Source organism: Zophobas morio, unplaced genomic scaffold (assembly GCF_036711695.1).
Source record: "Zophobas morio isolate AGI-343-1 ecotype UQ-CSIRO unplaced genomic scaffold, CSIRO_AGI_Zmor_V1 ptg000023l, whole genome shotgun sequence".
Lineage (NCBI taxonomy): Eukaryota > Metazoa > Arthropoda > Insecta > Coleoptera > Tenebrionidae > Zophobas > Zophobas morio.
This window is the reverse complement of record NW_026972128.1, coordinates 2,192,125-2,215,953: the sequence shown is the minus strand read 5'-3', so window position 1 is coordinate 2,215,953 and position 23,829 is coordinate 2,192,125. Positions and strand designations below refer to the sequence as shown.

At 34.9% G+C, this 23,829-nt stretch overlaps 2 protein-coding genes across 5 annotated transcripts in view; one reads left to right on the top strand and one right to left on the bottom strand.

Moving 5' to 3' along the window:
* LOC135134348 (hemicentin-1) overlaps positions 1-23,829 on the top strand; it is a 718,216-nt gene that overhangs the window by 542,132 nt on the left and 152,255 nt on the right. For all 4 annotated transcript variants that reach the window (XM_064062996.1, XM_064062995.1, XM_064062994.1 and 1 more), the window contains one exon: positions 1,397-1,542. In XM_064062996.1, the coding sequence (XP_063919066.1) occupies positions 1,397-1,542 (146 nt within the window). The remainder of the gene's footprint in view (positions 1-1,396; positions 1,543-23,829) is intronic.
* On the bottom strand, positions 14,184-15,155 carry LOC135134350 (neural/ectodermal development factor IMP-L2-like). Its single transcript, XM_064062999.1, has one exon. The coding sequence runs from the start codon at positions 15,103-15,105 to the stop codon at positions 14,314-14,316; it is 792 nt and encodes a 263-aa protein (XP_063919069.1). The 5' UTR covers positions 15,106-15,155; the 3' UTR covers positions 14,184-14,313.

The following is a 23,829-nucleotide window of genomic DNA, read 5'->3' as shown; positions in this document are numbered from 1 at the left end:
ATATGGTGCAGATTGTGTTCTTTAAAGTTGTTTTTATAAATGTTGTTGATCACATTATTAATACATGCTTTTATAATACAGTTATTCTAGTTTGAAATTTGTGCAGATTTTTTGTCCCCACACCCTTATAAGGGGAAAATTAACTCTTATCCAACCTTTTTAGACGCTACTGAAAGATAAATAGGTAAAATTAATTTATTTTAGTAAATCCTAGCAACTGTAACAATAAAACTTTTGTCAAGACTAAATGTTGCTATAGAAACGAGAGATGATCTTTTTGTCAGAAGCGTACAACGAATTTGGACGTAAAGTTTAATAATTTTTATCTCTAAAAGGAGAACACTTTTACCTGAACTTTTTTTAAATTTTAACACCTATAGTTGGAGACCAATTGCCGATTTTATTTTGTACGTACCTTTCAATAACACGCTGTACATGTAGATAGATTTTGTGTACGAATTTAAAATTTGTCGTAAGATTATATTAAATGATGGACATAGGAGCTTGGAGATCAAGCATGGTTCAAGACAATATTTAGTCAAACAATGCTCGACGTCTTTTAAAAGTACGCCTAATAAAGTACTCGAAATATAACTTCGGTGGTTTTTTAATAATATTTCTTGGACTTAATGAAGTCGTAACAAAATTTAGATAAACAGATGCAAAACGTAATTTTATATTTAAAAATTCCCTCTTAGTTTGTCCATTATCGAAAACTTATGTGCGTATTTTTCAAAAACATTGTACATAAATTTAACAACGAATCAATAAAACGTTTCGAAGTAGGTACACACCAAACATTTGCCACATTTGTGAATTAGCAAAACTTTTATTACCAAATTATGCATCTACACGAGCTGAAGGAAAACAAAAATGTTTGATAAAACCGTGCTTTTTCTACATCCGGTCAACTCGAAGTACTGCAAAACCGCCATCTTTCCGCTTGAGTTTAAATCTCCGCCCTGATAACAATTAGCCTTTTGTGTTGCAAATTGGCCAAATCGCAAACAAAACAAGCAGCCATAACTTTTTCCCGAACCTCTCCATAATTTTCCGTAATCTAGATAAACCGTTTGCGATTCGGTGAAAGCCCAAAATAAAAATATAATTACTTTTTATTATCTTTTTTAAGCGCGCCCCGTCTCCTTGCTTTCATCTCCCCGGCCTCTTTGCTCCATCATAAAAGAATAAAAATTCAATTAACTCGTGTCACCACGCTCTCGAGCCCTCCCAATCGATCGGGCTGTTTTCGCCGTCCCATTGACAAATCTCTATCTTCATCTCTGGCGGAAAAATTATTGTGATTTGTCATGTCGAAAGACCGATAAATCCGGATTAGCGTTGTAGTAAAAAACACGTGTCCATCAGAGTCTTTATTGCTTTTATTTCGTTACAGTTAAGCCCCTCACGGCCCGGATCCTGAAGACTGTGAGCCCTCTGGTGGCCGAAAAACGATACGAAGTGACCTGCGAGTCGGCAGGATCCCGACCTCCTGCAGTTATCACCTGGTACAAAGGAAAACGGCCTCTCCGCAGGACGAAGGTAATAACGAGTCTTTTCTTTCCGTGACTTATCTCGAAACGTGCCAATTTATGTCTTGACTAGATTAATTTTTTCCTCGGTCGAAGGAACTTTCGCTAATATTTGTTAAAGTGAAATCCGCGGATTTAGCGGCGCCCATTAAATATGCATTATTTTTTCAAAGAAAATCCGCTCCTTTGAGTGTAATTTATTAAGTTTTGTGGATATAAAAGGAATTATTTCATCGTTTCTTAACTTGATTTATGTACTGGGGCATTCATTGTGTCTATAGATAACATCTTTTGTTGTGAAAACAGAATTAATTGGAAAAACTAACAAGGTTTCGGTGTCGGTTGCGGCTTTCAAAGTGGAAGTAAGTTTACTTCAGCTGCAGGTATTCTGTTTGCGGTAATTATTGTTTTAATTAAAATGTACCACTAAGGAATACGTTTTATTTAAAATAAGTTCATCCTGAGCTTCCACGAATAAAATCAACAAATATATTTTATTTCTCCCTATTTTCGAACTCCAACACACACCTGCACAGAAATGGAAAGAAATTAAAATGATTTAATTCTATGGTAACTAAGCAACCGCCGAACGGTGCTTTAATTCCACTTTATATATATTTTTTCCACTAGTAGCATTACAATGGCTAATTGTCGACTTGTCTAGAGGTCTGTAATTTGGAAAATTGTGAACCTTGGTCAATAATGTAAACGTGAAGTTGGCCACCTAATGTGACAACTGTCCACAACTGTCAGAAAAACTGAGACAACCTGAAAACGATCATTTTGGAAAATTTGCTTTTAAATTATGCCCTGGAATGATTTCCAAACCCTGAATTGATTATAAATTGAAGATAAATTGGTGAAACAAAGTTGATGAAGTTGATGGGAGTGAAAATGAAGTTTACGGGACTGAAACTGAATCATGGTTCCGATTTGGTTTGACTTGATTTGCCGTAGATGAGCTTTGGACGATTTCGGCGATTTTGTTTTTTATTGAAGATCGACCCGTCGTTGTATCCTTCTGCTATGCTGGAGGATTTCCATTCCCCGTGTCGCTTTAACGATAAAAGGTCCATACCTTTTTCAGCCAAATTTGTCGCGGTCGCGTAAGTACGACGGAATGAGGAGGGGTACATGATGGTTCACTTTACAACATTTTTCACACAAAAATTTATTAAAAACGGGAAATATGGAGGAAATTAAAACAAAAGTTCTGGACCATTTCTGGATTGTCAAAAAATAATAAAATTCCAAAGCTTACTAAAATGACGTGAGTACACGTTTTTATTGATGCACTTCAGAAAAAACATTTTGAAAATTCGCAAACCTCAAATGGGCTACTAGTGGAAAAAATAGTATATTAACCACGTTTGTGAAGCCAATTCTAGACCTCGCGCTTTAGAGCCCTCGACGCTGCGCGTCTCAGGTTCTAATTTGCGCTCGGTCTAGAATGTCTGTCTTCACAACCTTAGTTAATAATATACTATTGTATGTTCCTTGTTCGTTGTTGTTTTGTTATAATGGATGTCCTTCTTTTGTCCACGCTCAGCTTCATGACCTAATTTTCCCTTTCTTGATTTATGTTTAAATTGTTTTGTATTCCCGTTCTAATCTTACACTCATCATTGTGTCCTCTGCAAATACCCACTCACTAATTTCAGTTGCTTCTAATTTTCTATACCCCACTTAATTATTACCTCATCGTCTATTGCCAAGATACACGGGGGCCAAGGTCATTCCTTGCCAAGTTGTGAATTTTTCGAAGTTGGATTTTAAGCGCTTCAACATATTATATGAGTAATTCCTCTTTTCATATTTCTATCTTCTTCAGCTTGTCGAAAGCTTCCTCTAAACCTATGTAAGGCATATGTGGTACTTTGTTGTTTTTATTGTTCTCTCTAGCAACTAGGTCATCGTGAATATCAGATTTTGTGTTCGTTCTTGTTTTGTAAAACCGCATTGTGCTTCTTCCATTAACTAGTCCACATGCACTCTGATCTTTTTCTCGAGAAGTCTTGCATACAATTTGCCAAGTACACTGAGAAATGATACTCCGATTTCGTTCTGTGAATGGGATAAAAAACATCAAAGTGAAGTCTTCTTCACTAGGTGTCATAAATGAGAGTCATATCATCAATGACAATCAACTGTTTGATGAAGTTGAGGAAAGGCAACGACGTGGATGGATGATGTTGTTATTAACAAGTTGATATACATGCTGTAACTAAACTCATTACGCTCCCTCGTGTGGATAATGTTGACAGAGATTTAACTAAAATGCAAGAAAACATGGTTTATTTATTAAGAAAGGAGTTCAAGAGAAGATTAAGTACCGGAGATAAATATACAAAACTTAAATATTTGAACGGTAGGTATACCGCAAATTGTTTCTACAAAACATCAGTCAATTTCCACTAGACAAATATTTATCGTGCAGCATTTTTTGAAATTTTGTATCAAAATGTTAGATAGAGGCTTAAGTTCAAATACACTGAATTTTTTTCTTAACGTTCGTTCCTCTAAAATGGATACCTAACCGAAACCTGGTTACATACTGACATTTCGTCAACTGAATTATTTACCAACCAATTTAATGTTATAGTATTTCCACCGATAGATTAGCTGACAGAAAAGTCACCAAATAGACCGCTATAAAAAGTAGTGCCAAAGGCAATTTATTGTTGAACTACGTAAAATTACTTTTAATAATAACACAATTTATTTCCAACAGACAATATTATCTATACTGCAACATACACTTCGAATAACATTACGTACCTACACTAAATGTGTACATACATTACCAAATATAACAACAACTGTTTTAGTTTTGCGCAGCAAAAGTGGTTAACATATTAAATATGTATATTAAATTGAAATTAAATTGTTTGCGCTACACTCAAGGAACTACAGCTGCCTTGAGTTTGTGTTTAAGATAAAAGCAAATGCAGCACAAATAAACAAGTTTAACAAAGACAATTATATTGAAGTAACAACCTCTGTGGGCCATCTTAAATTGAAATTTTCCTTCTTGAAAAATGAATACGCATTGGCAATCGTTTTCTGTGCCACGATGTTGTCAACAATAGTCCAATTGCACGGGTAGAAGAGCGCTACAAAATATAATGGTATATAATTATTGCACAGAATAAATCAACAACTCACTCTTGCGTAATTATGAATTTTATTCGTAATGCCTTCCATGGGGTCCATATGAAACGTTTTTTGACACAAACAACTTAACTTAAAATGCCCAAACTTCAGCCGCTATACAAAAAAATTGGTCTAAAGAGTTTAGACAGTACTTCCCTCGCTGTCGGAAACTTGACGACTGCATGCCTATTGTGTTTTTTTTCTCATTACATTTTTGTAGTGGGAATTTAAAAAAAAATTGCGATGACGTCATCAACATTTTTGCAAGGACACGTATATCAGTTGGGATAGATGTAGTGTAATACTAAGAATAAAATTATTATATTCTCAAATTTTCGGGAAAATGAATTGGGTCGTTTGAATATTGATTTGTAATAATCAATAAAATAACGAAACAATTTACTCACGTATACCTACGTATCAGAGGCAACTGAAAATCGTGTATGTATAAACATTCTTAATTTAAGATGACAGGCGCAACAGCATACGTGAGAGCCAAACAGAGAAACTGTAAACAAAACGACCGTCGGTTTTATTGCTTTGACTTCCGCTTATTATATAAAACATTGGGTTTTATTTTAATTCTTGACGGTGAAATTCACAATTGGTTGATTATAAACATGTCTATTTCACATTCGCGGAATCAAGTGAACGCATATAACAAATGCAGGTCTGTAATGTTAAAGTCGATGTAAATAAGCGTGCTACCCTTATGTTTCAACCGAGTTTTTCCTTTAACAAATTTTGTGTCTACCAAATTGGGTTGGTTGGGGTGTAATACTAATAATAAGTGTTGCCTTTAATTTAATCAATAAAATAAATTGACTTCATTAATTTTTTTGAACCACCTCTTAAGAAAATCTAAAAAATATGAATGGAATGATAAATCACAAGTACAAACTCATCATATTTTTTGCATTTTAGATAGGATTTATTCAGCAAAATTTAAGGGTGACGTCATCAATTTTTTTAGGAGGGATGAACAAATACATTTTGAACAAAAGTTTACCATGCTTATAATAACTTTAAAATATTCCCAAGATTTGAAAGCATTCGGTTTTGTAATTCCTGATTAAATTGATAAAATAAATTCACGCCTTCATTAATTTTTTTGAGTCACCCTGCATATGCAAATCCAAAAATATGAATGGAATGATAAATCACAAGTACAGACTCATCATATTTTGTACATTTTAGATACGATTTATTCGGCAAACTTTTGAGTTGACGTCATCAGTTTTTTGTAGAAGATAACCAAATATATTTTGACTAAAAATTTATTATGCTCTTTATAACCTTAAAACATCTGCAAGATTTCAAAGCATTCGGTTTTGTAGTTCCTGATTAAATCAATAAAATAAATTTACGCATTCATTAATTTTTTTGAGTCACCCTGTATATGCAAATCGAAAAAATTTGAATGGAATGATAAATCACAAGAAGAGACTCACCATATTTTGTACATTTTAGATAGGATTTTTTCAGCTAAATTTTGTGGTGACATCATAAATTTTTTAGGGGGGACGACCAAATACCTTTTGATCAAAAATTTACCATGCTTATGATAATTTTGAAATGTCTTCAAGATTTCGAAGCATTCGGTTTTGTAGTTCCTGAGTAAATCAGTAAAATAAATTTACGCTTTCATTTATTTTCTTGAATCACCCTGTATATGCAAATCCAAAAAATATGAATGGAGTGATAGATCACAAGTACAGACTGATCATATTTTGTACATTCTAGATATGATTTATTCGGCAAATTTTCGAGCTGACGTCATCAAGTTTTTGGAGGGGATAAGCAAATATATTTTGACTAAACATTTATTATGCCCTTTATAACCTTAAAACATCTGCAAGATGTCAGAGCATTCCGTTTTGTAATTCCTGATTAAATCAATAAAATATATTTACGCATTCATTAATTTTTTTGAGTCACTCTGTATATGCAAATCCAAAAAATATGAATGGAGTGATAAATGACAAGTACGGGCTCATCATATTTTGTACATTTTAGATATGATTTATTCCACAAACTTTTGAGCTGACGTCATCAAGTTTTTGGAGGGGATAAGCAAATATTTTTTGACTAAAGATTTATGATGCTCTTTATAGCCTTAAAACATCTGCAACATTTCAAAGCATTCTGGTTAGCAGATTAAAAATTAAATTTCAAAATGTTGTTTTATAATTTTGATTTTTTTTCCAAAAATCTGGACGTTTCGGGTGAAAAGTCGATTCAGAGTTGTAAACTACATGTGTAGGACTATGTTATTTTATACAATTGAAAAGCCATTTACTATGTACAATTTTGAAGTGACGTCATCGCATTAGTGGTGGGGATGATTAGACAAATTTTGGTTAGCGTTTTACCATCTACATGATATTCTTAATATAAGTACAAAATTTCACAACAATCGGTCGAGTACTTTCGGAGATTATCTGTCTAATAAAAATCCGGGACAACAGACGGACAGACGGACAGACGGACGGACAGACGGACGGACAGACGGACGGACAGACAGACGGAAATGGGAGACCTATTTCTTCGTCTTCTAGGGGTCATGAAAGATCTAGAAAACGTAAAAGTAGAGAGTCGGCCGACGGACTCGATTACAATACTTCCTTTGCTTACGCTCGGGAAGTAAAACAGCACAAAGGTCTATAATATCATACCTAACAAATCAAAACAAGTAAAAAAGCACAAACACTAAACGCAGAAAACACACTTTTACTTCCCGAGCGTAAGCAAAGGAAGTATTGTAATCGAGTCCGTCGGCCGACTCTCTACTTTTACGTTTTCTCGATCTTTCATGACCCCTAGAAGACGAAGAAATAGGTCTCCCATTTCCGTCTGTCTGTCCGTCTGTCCGTCTGTCCGTCCGTCTGTCCGTCCGTCTGTCCGTCTGTCCGTCTGCCGTCCCGGATTTTTATTAGACAGATAATCTCCGAAAGTACTCGACCGATTGTTGTGAAATTTTGTACTTATATTAAGAATATCATGTAGATGGTAAAACGCTAACCAAAATTTGTCTAATCATCCCCACCACTAATGCGATGACGTCACTTCAAAATTGTACATAGTAAATGGGTTTTCAATTGTATAAAATAACATAGTCCTACACATGTAGTTTACAACTCTGAATCGATTTTTCACCCGAAACGTCCAGATTTTTGGAAAAAAATCAAAATTATAAAACAACATTTTGAAATTTAATTTTTAATCTGCTAAACAGAATGCTTTGAAATGTTGCAGATGTTTTAAGGCTATAAAGAGCATCATAAATCTTTAGTCAAAAAATATTTGCTTATCCCCTCCAAAAACTTGATGACGTCAGCTCAAAAGTTTGTGGAATAAATCATATCTAAAATGTACAAAATATGATGAGTCTGTACTTGTGATCTATCACTCCGTTCATATTTTTTGGATTTGCATATACAGGGTGACTCAAAAAAATTAATGAATGCGTAAATATATTTTATTGATTTAATCAGGAACTACAAAACCGAATGCTCTGAAATCTTGCAGATGTTTTAAGGTTACAAAGAGCATAATAAATGTTTAGTCAAAATATATTTGCTTATCCCCTCCAAAAACTTGATGACGTCAGCTCGAAAGTTTGCCGAATAAATCATATCTAAAATGTACAAAATATGATGAGCCTGTACTTGTCATTTATCACTCCATTCATATTTTTTGGATTTGCATATACAGAGTGACTCAAAAAAATTAATGAATGCGTAAATATATTTTATTGATTTAATCAGGAACTACAAAACGGAATGCTCTGACATCTTGCAGATGTTTTAAGGTTATAAAGAGCATAATAAATGTTTAGTCAAAATATATTTGCTTATCCCCTCCAAAAACTTGATGACGTCAGCTCGAAAATTTGCCGAATATATCATATCTAAAATGTACAAAATATGATCAGTCTGTACTTGTGATCTATCACTCCATTCATATTTTTTGGATTTGCATATACAGGGTGATTCAAGAAAATAAATCAAAGCGTAAATTTATTTTACTGATTTACTCAGGAACTACAAAACCGAATGCTTCGAAATCTTGAAGATATTTTAAAATTATCATAAGCATAGTAAATTTTTGATCAAAACGTATTCGGTCGTCCCCCCTAAAAAATTTATGATGTCACCACAAAATTTTGCTGAATAAATCCTATCTAAAATGTACAAAATATGGTGAGTGTCTTCTTGTGAATTATCATTCCATTCAAATTTTTTCGATTTGCATATACAAGGTGACTCAAAAAAATTAATGAATGCGTAAATTTATTTTATTGATTTAATCAGGAACTACAAAACCGAATGCTTTGAAATCTTGCAGATGTGTTAAGGTTATAAAGAGCATAATAAATTTTTAGTCAAAATATATTTGGTTATCTTCTACAAAAAACTGATGACGTCAGCTCAAAAGTTTGCCGAATAAATCGTATCTAAAATGTACAAAATATGATGAGTCTGTACTCGTGATTTATCATTCCATTCATATTTTTGGATTTGCATATGCAGGGTGACTCAAAAAAATTAATGAAGGCGTGAATTTATTTTATCGATTTAATCAGGAATTACAAAACCGAATGCTTTGAAATCTTGGGAATATTTTAAAGTTATTATAAGCATGGTAAACTTTTGTTCAAAATGTATTTGTTCATCCCTCCTAAACAAGTTGATGACGTCACCCTTAAATTTTGCTGAATAAATCCTATCTAAAATGCAAAAAATATGATGAGTTTGTACTTGTGATTTATCATTCCATTCATATTTTTTAGATTTTCTTAAGAGGTGGTTCAAAAAAATTAATGAAGTCAATTTATTTTATTGATTAAATTAAAGGCAACACTTATTATTAGTATTACACCCCAACCAACCCAATTTGGTATACACAAAATTTGTTAAAGGAAAAACTCGGTTGAAACATAAGGGTAACACGCTTATTTACATTGTCTTTAACATTACAGACCTGCATTTGTTTTATGCGCTCACTTGGTTCCGCGAATGTGAAATAGACATGTTTATAATCAACCAATTGTGAATTTCACCGTCAAGAATTAAAATAAAACCCAATGTTTTATATAATAAGCGGAAGTCGAAGCAATAAAACCGATGGTCGTTTTGTTTACAGTTTCTCTGTTTGACTCTCACGTATGCTGTTACGCCTGTCATCTTAAATTAAGAATGTTTATACATACACGATTTTCAGTTGCCTCTGATACGTATACGTGAGTAAATTGTTTCGTTATTTTATTGATTATTACAAATCAATATTCAAAACGACCCAATTCATTTTCCCGAAAATTTGAGAATATAATAATTTTATTCTTAGTATTACGCTACATCTATCCCAACTGATATACGTGTCCTTGCAAAAATGTTGATGACGTCATCGCATTTTTTTTTTAAATTCCCACTACAAAAATGTAATGAGAAAAAAAACACAATAGGCATGCAGTCGTCAAGTTTCCGACAGCGAGGGAAGTACTGTCTAAACTCTTTAGACCAATTTTTTTATTTTTGGAACCAAAATTTTAAATTAACGTCAATCAGCTGATCGTCCAAAACACAGGTTAAACGAAACCGGCCGACTGGCGCAGGCATGGAGACGTAGAAAATTCGTTGCGCGGGAAAAGGAACGTTGGTTGCCAACTTAAACTACAACTCTTTAACTGCTTTAACCGTATAATGTTAGTATATTTTCCAATATATCGCTGGAAATAGTATATCCGAAGTGATCGTCAGAACATCAGAGGTGGTGGTGTTCTGATTGCTGTTAATACTATAAAGATCTCAGTTCAACCGCTAAAATTTTATTTCTTTTATTGTACAACAAATTGACTTGGTTAGAGTCAAGGTACTTTTAAAAAAGTTGATGAGGGCTTCCTCCGATATCTTGATATGAACAACTATTTAAATAAAAAATTTCGGAAGCTTGCACGGTCGGAATCAATACGTGATCGTTTTCCGGGTTGGAACCGTGATAATTGAGTGTTTGGGCTCAACGTTTCTCACGCTTTCGTAAGTGGCATCTTCAGGAGCAAGGTTAAGGATAAGGCAAAACAGGACGGTAAATCAGTATGTCAACCATACCAGAGGCGAAACTCTTTTGGCGGGAAGAATTTGGTTATGACTTATTTATAGAGACGTGGTGGGGGAAACCGTCTTGGTTGAAGCTGATTAGCCGGCTCCGGGCCGAGTGGAGGGAGATAAACGAGTATTTGCACCCAATGTGGCCTTCCAAATATTTGACAGATAATAAGAGAAATATACAGCATTCCCTGCTCCTGTGGTGTAAAATATATAGGAGAAACTGGTTAGTCCATAAAAATTCGAATTCAAGAACACAAACGTTGTCTCAGAACAGGTGTTCTGACTCACTTTGCCGTAGCTGAACACCAACATGAAACCGGTCACACCATTCTGTTTGAAAATTTCCAAGTTCTGTCCAAAGCACCACATTTCTATGACAGGAAAATCCGTGAAGCTATTGAAATCCATAAATGTCCTCATAACATCAACCGAGAATATGGTTATTATCTGTCAAATATTTGGATGCCCACACTGGATGCAAATGCGATATTACAGAACATTTTTGTAATTAAAAAAGGAGGGAACATGTACCTTGAACAAAATTGTGAACATTTTCAACATTTACTGTGACATTTGAACACAATAAATTTGTTTCTTTTTATTGTTATGAATTAGTTTTATAAGATATGAAGACTTTAAGCAACCAGTTATGCAGATTCGTGTGCTATCTATCATGAGTCCTTGGGAATTTAGTAAAATTCGCATAAAGTGATAGGCAGCACACGTCCATGACCTAGTTCGACCCTATAATTATTTATAGAAACCCTGTATGTGACTCTAACTGTGACCTAAGTGAGTTCTGTGATAAAAATTATTGTGTCACTGAAGATTATTCTAATTCTTGTAATTCTCACCCTGTATTCTCAGAATTTATCGTCGACCGCAGGGACATACTGAATTCTGTTAAAAAATTCTAGAGCTACTTTGTAACTGGCCCTGACAACATATTTGCTTTCCTTGTAGTGGATTGTATTAATAGTTTAATAGATCCTTTATTACATATATTTAACGTAATTTTCTAATAAAATTAATTCTGTGAAAGCTATCTAAAATAAGTCATGTTCATAAGACTGGAGATAAATGTGAAATAAAAAACTATAAACCAAACTACTACCAAATTTTGCAAAATTATTTGAGTCAATTATTTCAAGTACTATATATTCATTCACCTGTTTGTAATGACTAATGATATTGTTCCAGAACAGCCTGATTTTGTGAAAGGTGGGTCAACAATAACGGACCTCTGTGAATTCACTCACTATGTGTCGAATACTTTAGACAGAAATCTCCTGAAAGACCTTCAGTATCAGAGCAAGTTGTTGATGATTTGAGACGACTAGAGCCAGAATCCACAAACAGCTTTGACAAAATTGTCTTAGAAGTCAGGAGTTCCTGTTGCAACATGAAATTGAACAATGGGTCCAAAGCATTGACGAAAGGATATTACAGAATATTAAACGTTTCCAAGTTGATGTTATTTACTTTTGTCTTTCCAAGGCATTTGACACAGTACGTCATTGTATTCTTTTGTGCAAATTAAACTCATTTGGTATCAGTGGTCAATTATTTTTGCAGTTAGAGTCAGTGATGCCAGACAACAAGATATTGAATTTGGTGGTCACAAGTCATCAATATTTAATATTGACAATGGAGTTGTGCAGGGCCTCAATTGAGGGCCGCTGCTATTTATATTATTTTTTAATGATGAAGACGGTTTAAATGTCGCACAGTTATTTACGCTCAGAACCTCAAAATAGCGAATGTGATTGAGAATTATGACTGTTTAAAACTGCAAGAAGATGTTAAATATTTCTTATTATGGTGTACAAAAAATAAACTAAATTTGAATGGAAAATTATGGATGCGTGGATATTCAACCAAAATTTGCAACGCTTAGTCCACCTCCTGTAAAACAATCTTAATGAAACTCCAGGAACATCCTTTGAATTTGACCGTGACGAAAGTACAGGCAGCTTAGACAATTTACCTTCTTTAAATGTTCATCATATTAGTAATAGCACAATTAATATTTATGTACGGATTACCTAAACAATAATTTTTTTTTTTAATTTTACGAAATTGGAAAAAATCGGCTTCGCCTCGTGTGCTAAACTGTTTTTTCGTTGGATAAAATTCACTTTTATTCACTTATGTCATAAATAGCTATTATAATATCAACAGAAAATTTCTTGAAATATGTTGTCAGTTTTGTGAACTTGGTGAATAGATTTACTGCACAAAGTTATTATTTTTTTCACTAGCAGTCACGAAGCATGCAAACGTCGACTCATTTAGAGGTAGCAAATTCAACTTTCGCGACCACGGGTTCAAAAAGAAGATTGAGGTTATGTACGAAATACTTGATGTGATTATTTCTTAAAAAATGAATAAATGTGTGCTATTAACATTACTTGATGTAGTTGGTAGACGGTAGAAGATAAAATGATTAATTCAGCGACAAGTGTAAGCGGTTTTCTTTGTGTTGAAGATTTAGATTAAGTTTGATTAGAAATCAAAACCAAATCATGTTGCGTCAAAAAATTGAACGTTTATTTTTTCAATTTATTGTCTTATGATTTCTACTAGTGAAAAAAATTGTATATTAACCACGGTTGTAAAGCCACTTCTAGACCTCGCGCTTCAGAGCCCTCGACGCTGCGCGTCTCGGGTTCTAATTTGCGCTCGGTCTAGAATGCTTGGCTTTGCAACCTTGGCTAATAATATACTATTATACGTTAGTTAGGTTAAAAATGGAGTACTGAAATATAATTTGGAAACCTTATCAGCAAGCTTTCATAAATCTCATAAAGAATGTTTTACGTAAATTTTGCAAATACTGCTATTATAAAATGTTTGGTTTGTACCCTGTTAGACACTGTGACCAGGATGCTCTGTAACGAACACTTTCTGTTATCAAAAAGTAATGTAAGTTGCCTAATATTTTTACAAAAAATTTAAGCTGAGAAATATCGTATGCCAACTTATTACTTGAGGTACAATTTTATGTTCCACGTGTAAGCTGTCCGCTCATAACGTGTTTTAGGCTATACAACTGTCTTGGGATTAATGTAGATACATTTTATGTCAAGCTTAACAAGAAAAGTGTTAAGTACAAAATTCCGGCACATTATTCCTAATTATTCTTATTACTGCGTTGTTTCCACTGGAGATGTGTGTCTGTTGGAAATATATATAATAATTATATTTAATTGGGGTTCTTAGTTTTAACCGCTTACTAAATTTCTTCTTTTTTTCTATTTCCTCTAGTGCGTCTACCTGTCTTAGTGATATTTTCTATTTTTCTCTTTGTTTAGTTTCCTTGTTGGTGAGTAGTACTTAGAAGAACTTTTTCTATTTTATGTATTAAGTAGTATAACTAAGTTCACATGTCTTGAATTAGTATGTATATAAATACCTAAGTCATAAATACTAATTTACATAAATAACGTACAACAAACTACCCTATGAATATTCTCGAACTGAACAATGAGTAAATTAACATAAAGTGCCCCCCATTCTCCCTATTTCGATTCCTTCATGGGATAGAGGAAGGTCTCAACTGAGTCCTGGCCGACCATGTTGCGTGCCATACAAGTGTACACACCCATATCAGCCCAAATGATCGACCTAATACTAAGAGACCCATCAGGCAGAGCGGACACCCGGCCATCACCCTCGCTTACGATCTGGTCCTGGGGATCAATCCACATTTGGCTGGGTTTAGGGTTGCCCAAGGTGCGGCAGGGGAGGACCACATTGGTACCGATCACATCCATGTAGGTGGGAGCCCAGAGGGAGATTCTGGGAACGTGGTGTACTCCGATAACTTTAGTGGTCAAAAGTTGGGTGAAGTTGCGGTCGAAACCTTCATTTTTGATGACGTAAATGGTGGTGTCTGCAGTGGCGACCTTGGAGCCGCTTTGGGCGACGCAGGTGAAGGTGACTGCGTGGACGGGGAGGAGGTAGTTGATGACGAGGCGGCCGCGGATTTTGCCCAGGCCTTGAGAGGGTACTTCGGAGATGGTGTTGGTGTCATAGCTTTGATGCTCGGTGAGAGCTTGGTTTCCTCGGAACCACTGGAGCGTCGGCGGCGGAGAGCCCATGGCCTCGCACTCGACCTCAACGTACGAACCGGTCATCTTGCGGATAACGGCCTTGGGGGCGGCGCTGATCTTGATCCACTCGTCTTGCTCCCGGAAGGCGCCGGGGTTGCCGGATACCACCGGGATTTCGTTGTCCATGTCGCCGGTCAGTCTTGTGGAGTGGCACAGTTGTAGCGCAGCTAAAACCAATAATACTGATAACAGCTCCATTTTGGTTGTTGGTTGGTTGTCTTGGACACGAATGAGGGCTCCAAGCCACCCTGAAGCTTATATATCTAGCATCTATGTCAGTCTCGCCCCCACAAGAGCAAATTCTAAGCCTGTATTCTACAACGTACTATTTATCAGAGGAAAATTGAGCGAATTAAGATATTATTCATTAGTGACAATCAAGGGGCATTGTCGGAGGGGCCAATTAGGCGCCCTCGCAGAGCCGGCTTTCGAATATGAAGCAGAATATTTTCATATCTTTTTTGTATCTTGGTGTTCTAATTTCGGTATAGTTAACTTCTTGGAAAGTGTGGATATTCTTGATTTTTCTGTTGGTCCCAATGTTAAAGAAATGTTTCTGACTTTCTTCATGAGGGTTTTCCAGTTTAGATTTATTTCCTTTTCTACAGAAAGTTCTCGTCCTATCACTTTCTTCTTAGTGGCTACCTCTTATTTCAGTCAGAGATTATTAGCATATTTTGGCATTTAGTTCTTGTCTCTATATTTTTCAGTTTATAACTGCTTACTTTTTGGTTTTATTTCTTTTCATCTCCTCAGGGATCAAGTTTTTTCTAATGAGAATTTTGTTTTATCAGGTAATAAACACTTACTATGTGGTATTCACGACAAGCTCTGGCATATTTTATATTTTTAATTTATTCCATATTTGCTTGTCCACAAGAATGTGGTCAGCGATTAATATTTCTTCTCCATGTTGTCTAGTTGGTGCTATTTACATAGTTCTACATATTACCATTCTATGACGATGATCTGTTTATTCATACCATCCATTACGTTTTGGAGTTGCCCATAGAATTTTTCTTCTTTTCACTGGTCTTTATTGGGCCATAGACTGTTATTAGATTTCAAAATCCTCTCCGCCTGTTCAACTGAACTTGAACTAGTATAACATCCCTCCACATACGTGCTTTATTCCACCAACAGCATTGATGGAATAAAACTACTCCTGGTACCTCGTATTATGTAACACCCATATTATCCACCTTCGACCCTCCTTTTTTATTTTCTTGATTAGGTCCTCTTTTTACTTTCCGGGCCTAAGCTAAAGAAGTATGTATTGTAATTAAGTCCACTGGGCGACTGCTCTACCATTTCCACCTCTCTGTCTGCCTGTCTGTCTGTCTGTCCGCCGTCTGCGTCGATTTTTGGTAGACAGATAATCTCCGAAACTAACAGACCGATTGTTGCCAAATTTTTTATGCCTATTATGAATATCATGTAGATATCAAAATTCTAACCAAACTTTGCCTAATCATTCCATCAACAATGTGATGACGTCACCTCAAACTTGTACATGGTAAATAGCTGTTAAATTGTATAAAATAACGTAGTCCTACACGTGTAGTTTATGAATCCGTGTTGAGATTTCCGCTAAAATGTCGAGATTTTTGGAAAAAGAATCAAAATTACATAACATTTGGCAATTTAATTTTCAACCTCCAAAACTGAATGCCTTGAAATCTTGCAGATTAAAAATTTATCATAAGCATGATAAATTTTTAATCAAAATATATTTGCTTATTCTCCCAAAAATTTGATGACGCCACTTCAGAATTTTGCCGAATATGTATATCCTATCTAAAATGTGCAAAATATGATGAGTCTATGCTTGTGATTTATCATTACGTTCATATTTTTTAAATTTGTTTATATAGAGTGACTCAAAAAATTAGAGTCAATTTATTTTATAGACTAAATATAGAATTACAAAACCGGATGTTGTAAAATCTTGCAGACGTTTTAAAGTTATTGTAAGCATGGTAAAATTTTAATCGAAATATACAGCTTGTTACAGAAAAAAGTACATTAATTTTAACTGGTATTAAAACTAGTCGAAAGCAATTAAATTTGTAAATAACATTTTGTCGTAAACCCTTTCGTGATCAAGTTAAAATTAGTCAAAAATTTAATACAAATTCACCTACCCGCCCATGGCTAACAAAGCAGTTTCTTGCGGGGAGGCATAAGAAATTAGCTCAACACGGAACAAAAAATGTAAACATTTGAATGCAAGGCTGTAATAGGTAATGGAGACCTACCTTGAAATCGCCAAAAACTTCATAATAAATGTTCAAAGTGGTCACCATTATTCTCTAGACAACACTGAAGATGGCGACGAAATGAGTCCTGGACTCTTTGTGACATAATATCATTGTTTCGAATTGTTTCAGCAGCACGTATCACTCGTTTCCGCAAAATTTCAAGAATATCAAAATTGTTTATGCTTGCACTGCATTTCCCTGGGCTTCTCCATACACTAACACCATGTCCGTGTATTCACTGTCCGAATAGCGGGGCATAACTTCACACAACGAAAAGTGAAAACATCGCAAAGGAAAGTCGAAAAGGAACTAACTGTTTTGAAGCTGATAAAACGTTATCGCTAGCCAACTCACCAAAAAATTGGGTAAAAACAAACACTTTCCAACTGATGCATCGAAAGTGAAATTCACGGTCAACAATTGAAGAAATGCATGACCGGCTCGTTAAATAATGGGCGGGGGGGGTAAAACTGTGACAAAAAAATTCGTGCCAAATAGAAAAATGTTTTCTGTTGACGAGTAATGTTCGTGGTTAAATTTAATGTATCCCAAAGAATTTATGAGGTCATCTCAAAATGTTGCTGAATAAATCCTATCTAAACTATGCAAACATTTTAACAACATTCTTATTTACTGTTTTTGTCTCTGCCTAGCTTTCTATAATTTCTTTAGCGTATTTTGTTTCTTGCTTAGATTTTCGTTTTTCTCTTTCGACACCTCTAAACATTTATTTAGTTATTTTTTTGTTGTGCTGATACCTTTCATTATTTCTCAGTTTTTAAAGATAATAAACTTTTTATTCCAGCGACTATTATCAATATGTGCATATTGTTGCGCATCAGTTTTGACCAAAAAAATAAAACACATTTTTATTGCATAAATTGAAGTGAATAACTAAAGATGAGTAATATGTCTTAAAATAATCATTCCACGAAGGAGTTACACTTATTTTAAAAGGAATATAGAAGTATTTTTTTAGAACAGCCTTTTATATTTTTTATTTTGTAGGTTTCAGCTTTGTTATGAACGAATTTTCTTTCGATATTACGTACTGTAGAGCGTTTTTAATCCGTAATGAACTGAAATTTTAATTTAGCTCGAATGTGGTTATACCAGTGGCGGCTCGTCAGGGGAGGCAGGGGAGGCAGTGCCTCCCCTGGAAAAATTGACTATTAGTTTTTGTTTTAATATCTGTTAACTTCAAATATATTTTACAGATATAGCAAATAACTTTCATGGAACACTGTGATTTATTAAAACGCGTCTTGGTATAAAACATATTTTGAAGTACGCGCTTTCGACAGGAATAAGCGCTGATCACCGCCGTGTAGGCCAGCTTCAGACAGAGGCATGCCTCAGAAAGACGGATATCTTCAGTATGATTAGTCAGTGGCGCTAATATGTTTTTGAGTAAGACAATAGTCATCAGTGCTTTATCAAAGCGCCAGCGGAGGCACCAACGCCTACCGTCCTTAAAGCCAATCAGATCGGATTTTTTAATCTCACGGTGAAACTGCACAATGCTGAACAGGGATGCTGAATGCATTTAGTGTGCATTTAGTTGTGCATTAATTAGACGCGAGGAAAGGTGTTCACTGCATGTGCATTGCCAAGGTTGTGTATTAAAACTTTTAAGTTAACTTGAACAGAGTAGGACAATGAAAATGTCAGTTTTGCAATTCTGATAGCAACATAAGAATCTATAATCTCCAGAATTTCTTATAAAGTTTAAATATTTAAGCACGGTTTTCTTACGACGAACAATTGTATGTCAAAGATTTAGAACCTCTCATCCAGATTTGAGGAGAACTTTATTAATTAATTGATTAATATATTTAAATTAGCCCTAGATCATATGAATTAATATTTAATGCTAAGAAAGCAAATTCTATAGTCTTTAAACCTTCTCGTTGGTTTGTGTGAAGCAATTAAATGTTTTTTATTCGAGAAGTGTACTCATATAGAATAGAGATGTGTTACTGACTCAAAGCTATTTGTATTGTTTTCATAAAAACGAATAAACAATCTGTCTTTTAACAAAAGTAATTGCCAACATGTTAATTAATACCTGCTGATTTTGAAACGAAATTGTTGCCTCACCTAACGAAAGGACCACGAGCCGCTACTGGGTTATACAACAATGCTGAAAACAATAATAAGCTCGGAGTTTTTAAAAAGAATTCTTGAAAGTATCGAGACCGGCTTTGCAAAAATATTCCCCACAAATAAGCATGACTGCTTTTATTCGCCGTCTGCGACATGGAACTCGAAAATCATAAACGCAGAACAAGCCGAGTTAATATTTACTCGAGCTATTCCCGCAAAAGAAGTGGGTCGAAAGAAACGGTGCGCAATTAGCGCAAAACAGTCTTGACTTCCGAGCGATTGCAGCTCGACAAAGAAGCGCAAATAACGAAACCGTTTAAAAATAATTGCTTTCATGCCAACCTTATCAACGATAGATCTTTAGAAACAGACCAAGTCGACGATACCGCAACAAAGGATCAACTTTCAAAATAAACGTTGACATTTACGTGTGCGCTCGCCCCTGACGACATTAGAGTTTTGCCGAAGCCGTATTTCATAATAATTGTTTCAAAGGCATGATTTATGTGCGCACAACTCAGATTTAATTAAAAACACAAAAGAGCCGTGCAGATATGTTTGCAAAACGGATCCGGCGGTCCACTTAGAAAAAATTGCGGCGATTACGTTTTTCGCGCTCATTTCCACTCAATATTTCGGAGCGATTTCTGAAAGAATCGGATATTGTTCGTTGGCCCGGCAGCTGTAACGAAAGTTGGCAGCAAAGCGATTTTAGTAGCGATCAAAACATTGGCGTTTGCGTTAAAAAGTTATTTCCCGCCTCGCTTAACAACGCTCAATACGAAAATTTTTCTTTTGCGCTAACGTTTTTTAATAAAGATACAAATGAGATCAGATATTAAATGACGCTTTTTGTATGCAAATGAGGGGAATGGTTAATACGGCGGAACGGTTCAATTCAAACGAAGTGCATTAGAGGTATCTAAATAGCTTTGCGGATATACCTAGAGGATTATTTTAACGTTCGGCACTACCTCACTGTATCAGGCAATTTACTTTATGACCACCATTACAATATTTTTAGATGGGGGAAATATGAAAACACGAACGAGCTAAATACAGCCTCTGCGGACACATTCCCGGATAGTGGAAATTGCTTTAAGTAGAATGCACTACGTGCTATATGTAAGTTGCATTAGGTTACTTTACTTAATGCTACATCTTTATCAGTTCCGTTACAGGAAACTTACCTAATAGTGTTATAAATGAAAATGTGACCTACTTTCAAACACTAGTAGAAAACACCCAATCATCAGAAATGGAGACCGAATAGCCGATCCCTACTACGTTGTGAAAAATGATGTGATCGCAGATCCCAATGCTACCAGAAACTTAATCCATAGGTTATTGTGAACTGCACTAGATCAAAATAAATTATTCTGCGCTGAGACACAGAATTTCTAACATTTTTTAACAAAAAACAATAACAATTAACAGTTATACTGGTTAATTTTATGTTTATTAGATGTCTCACAGTTCGTAGAATATAAGGAAACAAACCATTTTGTTTTAGACCGTTTGCCTCTATTTATGAAATGGAGAACGTTTACGGCTGCCTATCGTCTATCTGTCTGTCTGTTGATCTACTTTTGGTTTGAATGTGACCAATACCACTTTCGAGCAGAGACAACTAATTCTAAAGAAAGTGTAGACATTGCTACCTGCTTAATATCACTTCAAAATATACAAAATGGTGTTTCTTTTCTCAACGAGCACTTAATCAATTTATTGCTGGTTTGTACTGTTCTATGTTTCATAGCTTTGTAATACGATGACCAATGGCATGTTGTTTTTTAACTTTATAGTGAGAAATAAACACATTGTTATCTACGACTTAGAAAAGCCCCTTTATATTTACATTACGAAAATAACGAATTTCTATAAATGATTATAGAATCGAAGTAGGCCATGGAAGCATACCGCCTCTCACTTTATATGGACTTAACAAATACCACAAATATCTGTATAACTGGTTGCCCAAATGCTCCATATCTTATTAAAAAATAAAACTAATTCATTACAATAAGAATAAATAAATTTATTATGGTTAAACATCACAGTTGAAAATGTTCACCTATGTGTTCAAACCACATGTTCACCCTCTTTTTCTTATTTCCAAAAATGTTCTGTAACATCCTTTCGTCAATGCTTTGGCCCCATTGTTCAATTTCATGTTGCAAGAGGCACTCCTGACTGCTGAGACAAAGATGTTTGCGGATTCTGCTTAAGTCGTCTCAAATCATCAACAACTTCCTCTAGTCTTCCAGGAGATTACCCTCGTTACATCTCGAATGTAAGCCTCTACTTTTTTGAATTTGCAAATCAGGGTCACAGAATACAGGAACTCTTCATTTGCGAATGTCCCATTACGATAATAAGACATAAAAATGAAAGTGTCTTTTTCAACAGAATAAACCATTTTCACGATCTTCGCTTTCTAACAGAAAACCAGCATTTTCGTAAGCAAGCACGAAGAGTTTTGAAAGCAACTATTTTGTTGTTTTGAGCTTGTGTCAACCAGAATTACTGTAATTCACACTTGAAACACGTTAGAACAATAAAAACGATGACTTCAAATGACAGATTACAAATGACATTAATGATAAGTAAAAACTGTCATAATATGGCATAATTTCAGCTAAGCGGAATTTTTGAAATCCATGGCCAACTACGCCCTTAGAATAATTTATAAAAAACCTTGTATATGTGTAATGAACGCAAATAGCACCAAGACCACAATTCACGATAAATTTGAAATTAAAATTATTACTTTTCTTATATAATTTTTTATATTCTTCATCTTTAGCATCATCCCGACTTAAACACCATTTTTGAAAATATTGAGTTTGTAGAAAAGAGGCGATATAATGAAATGAGTTAATGATATTTTTTCAGAAAATCCAAATATAAAAAAATTAAATTCGTAAAAGTAGTGGCCATTTTCGGAGTGACTGTTGCGGAAATCGTTACGCAACTTTACCAAAAATTGCTAACATTAACGTATGCGAATCACTCGATCAAATTTCTTTACAAAAAAAAAGATAAAGAACATGTACCTCTTGTGACTCATATTTTTGATCATATCGCTGAACAAGGAAATTAACACTTATGGTATTATCACACTTTGAAAGTTAATAATACTGGTGATAATTTCACTACTGGAAAATACAGCTAAACACATCAAATGATTTTATGATATTCAACTTAATTGTACTAGTCTACACATCCGAACCCTCTTCATTTAACTGAGTAGTAATACAAAGTATTCGTTCCTACGCACACATTTTAAACTGATCAGTGATCACATCCTCTGAAAAACGATCTCACTTTCAATTACCAACAGGGATTGGGAGCTTATGTCTTGTTATCCAAACACTCTTCATTTTCTAACTAAGTAAATGCGAAATCTGATACTGAGACCTCAATGTCGCTTTTGCTCCGGTCTACATTCGAGCTGTGATGAAATTGTGAGGTGACATTGAGATGAGGAATTCCTCGGGTGCGAATGCGACAATTCCGGCGAAACACTCCATCGGAGAGGTGTTTCGTTTTCTAGGAATTGTGACAATATCACCAAATTTTCCCATTTGATTGCAAATACTCATACTCAGAAACAGAACGGGTAAATTTGCATTATGATGGTGATGGTTAACGTGATCATGAACGTCTACAACGGCATGGCGGTCAGTGATCAGCTGTTCCAACTTTTAACCAGATGAACAACGCACAGTTATGAAAATCCGGATGATTCCCTCGAGGACGGCAGGAAATAGACTGCAACATTTTATTTTATCCATTTGCTAAAGAAATGTGAATAACACCTAAAAAAGAGTTCGTAAATTTACCTGAAATCGTGTGTGTGTGTACGTCCACAAAACAGTAATGACAAGCTGGTGGAAATACGAGATGATCATCATTGTTCAGAGGATGTGATCCCTTTAAAATTTCTGCGTGAAAACGAGTACCTACTTAGATAATGGAAGAGTATTCGGATGAAAAGACGTAGGTACAATTGCCTCACATGTCATACTCTTTCGTTGAAAATGTTGATACTAACACAATTAAAACATTTGGGGCCGGTTTATAGAACAGCGAGTTAAATATTTAATCCTCGATTAGTTTAACAGAGAATTAATATGTGGAATATGAGCCCGTGATTGGTTAAAATATGCGCGTTGCCTCGCAACGGACCTCAGTTAAAAGTTAATCGCGAATTAACTTTAACTTCGCTTTCCATAAACCGGGTCTTAATCCAATAGCCAAATTTATGAATGCGAGACAAGTAAATTGTAAGTAAATATACAAATGTCCAAAAAAAAATTCTTCGGCCTTATACCTTGAGAACGCATAGAAATACTGAAATTCTGTGAACGCTATTGCTTTTAGATTGATGGCGGACACTTAATTTACTACAGTACAAATATGACGCATATATAGTGTGGGTGTCGTGACACGAACCCGTATTTCTTTAAATTGTAATGTATATTTGTTTTAGCGGAATTTGATACATCATTAAATTACGGTTACAGTAAAACACTTAGGTGTTTATTTCATT

Excerpts from the sequence above, each read along its gene's own strand:
- LOC135134350 (XM_064062999.1), bottom strand. The coding sequence starts at position 15,105 with ATGGAGCTGTTATCAGTATTATTGGTTTTAGCTGCGCTACAACTGTGC.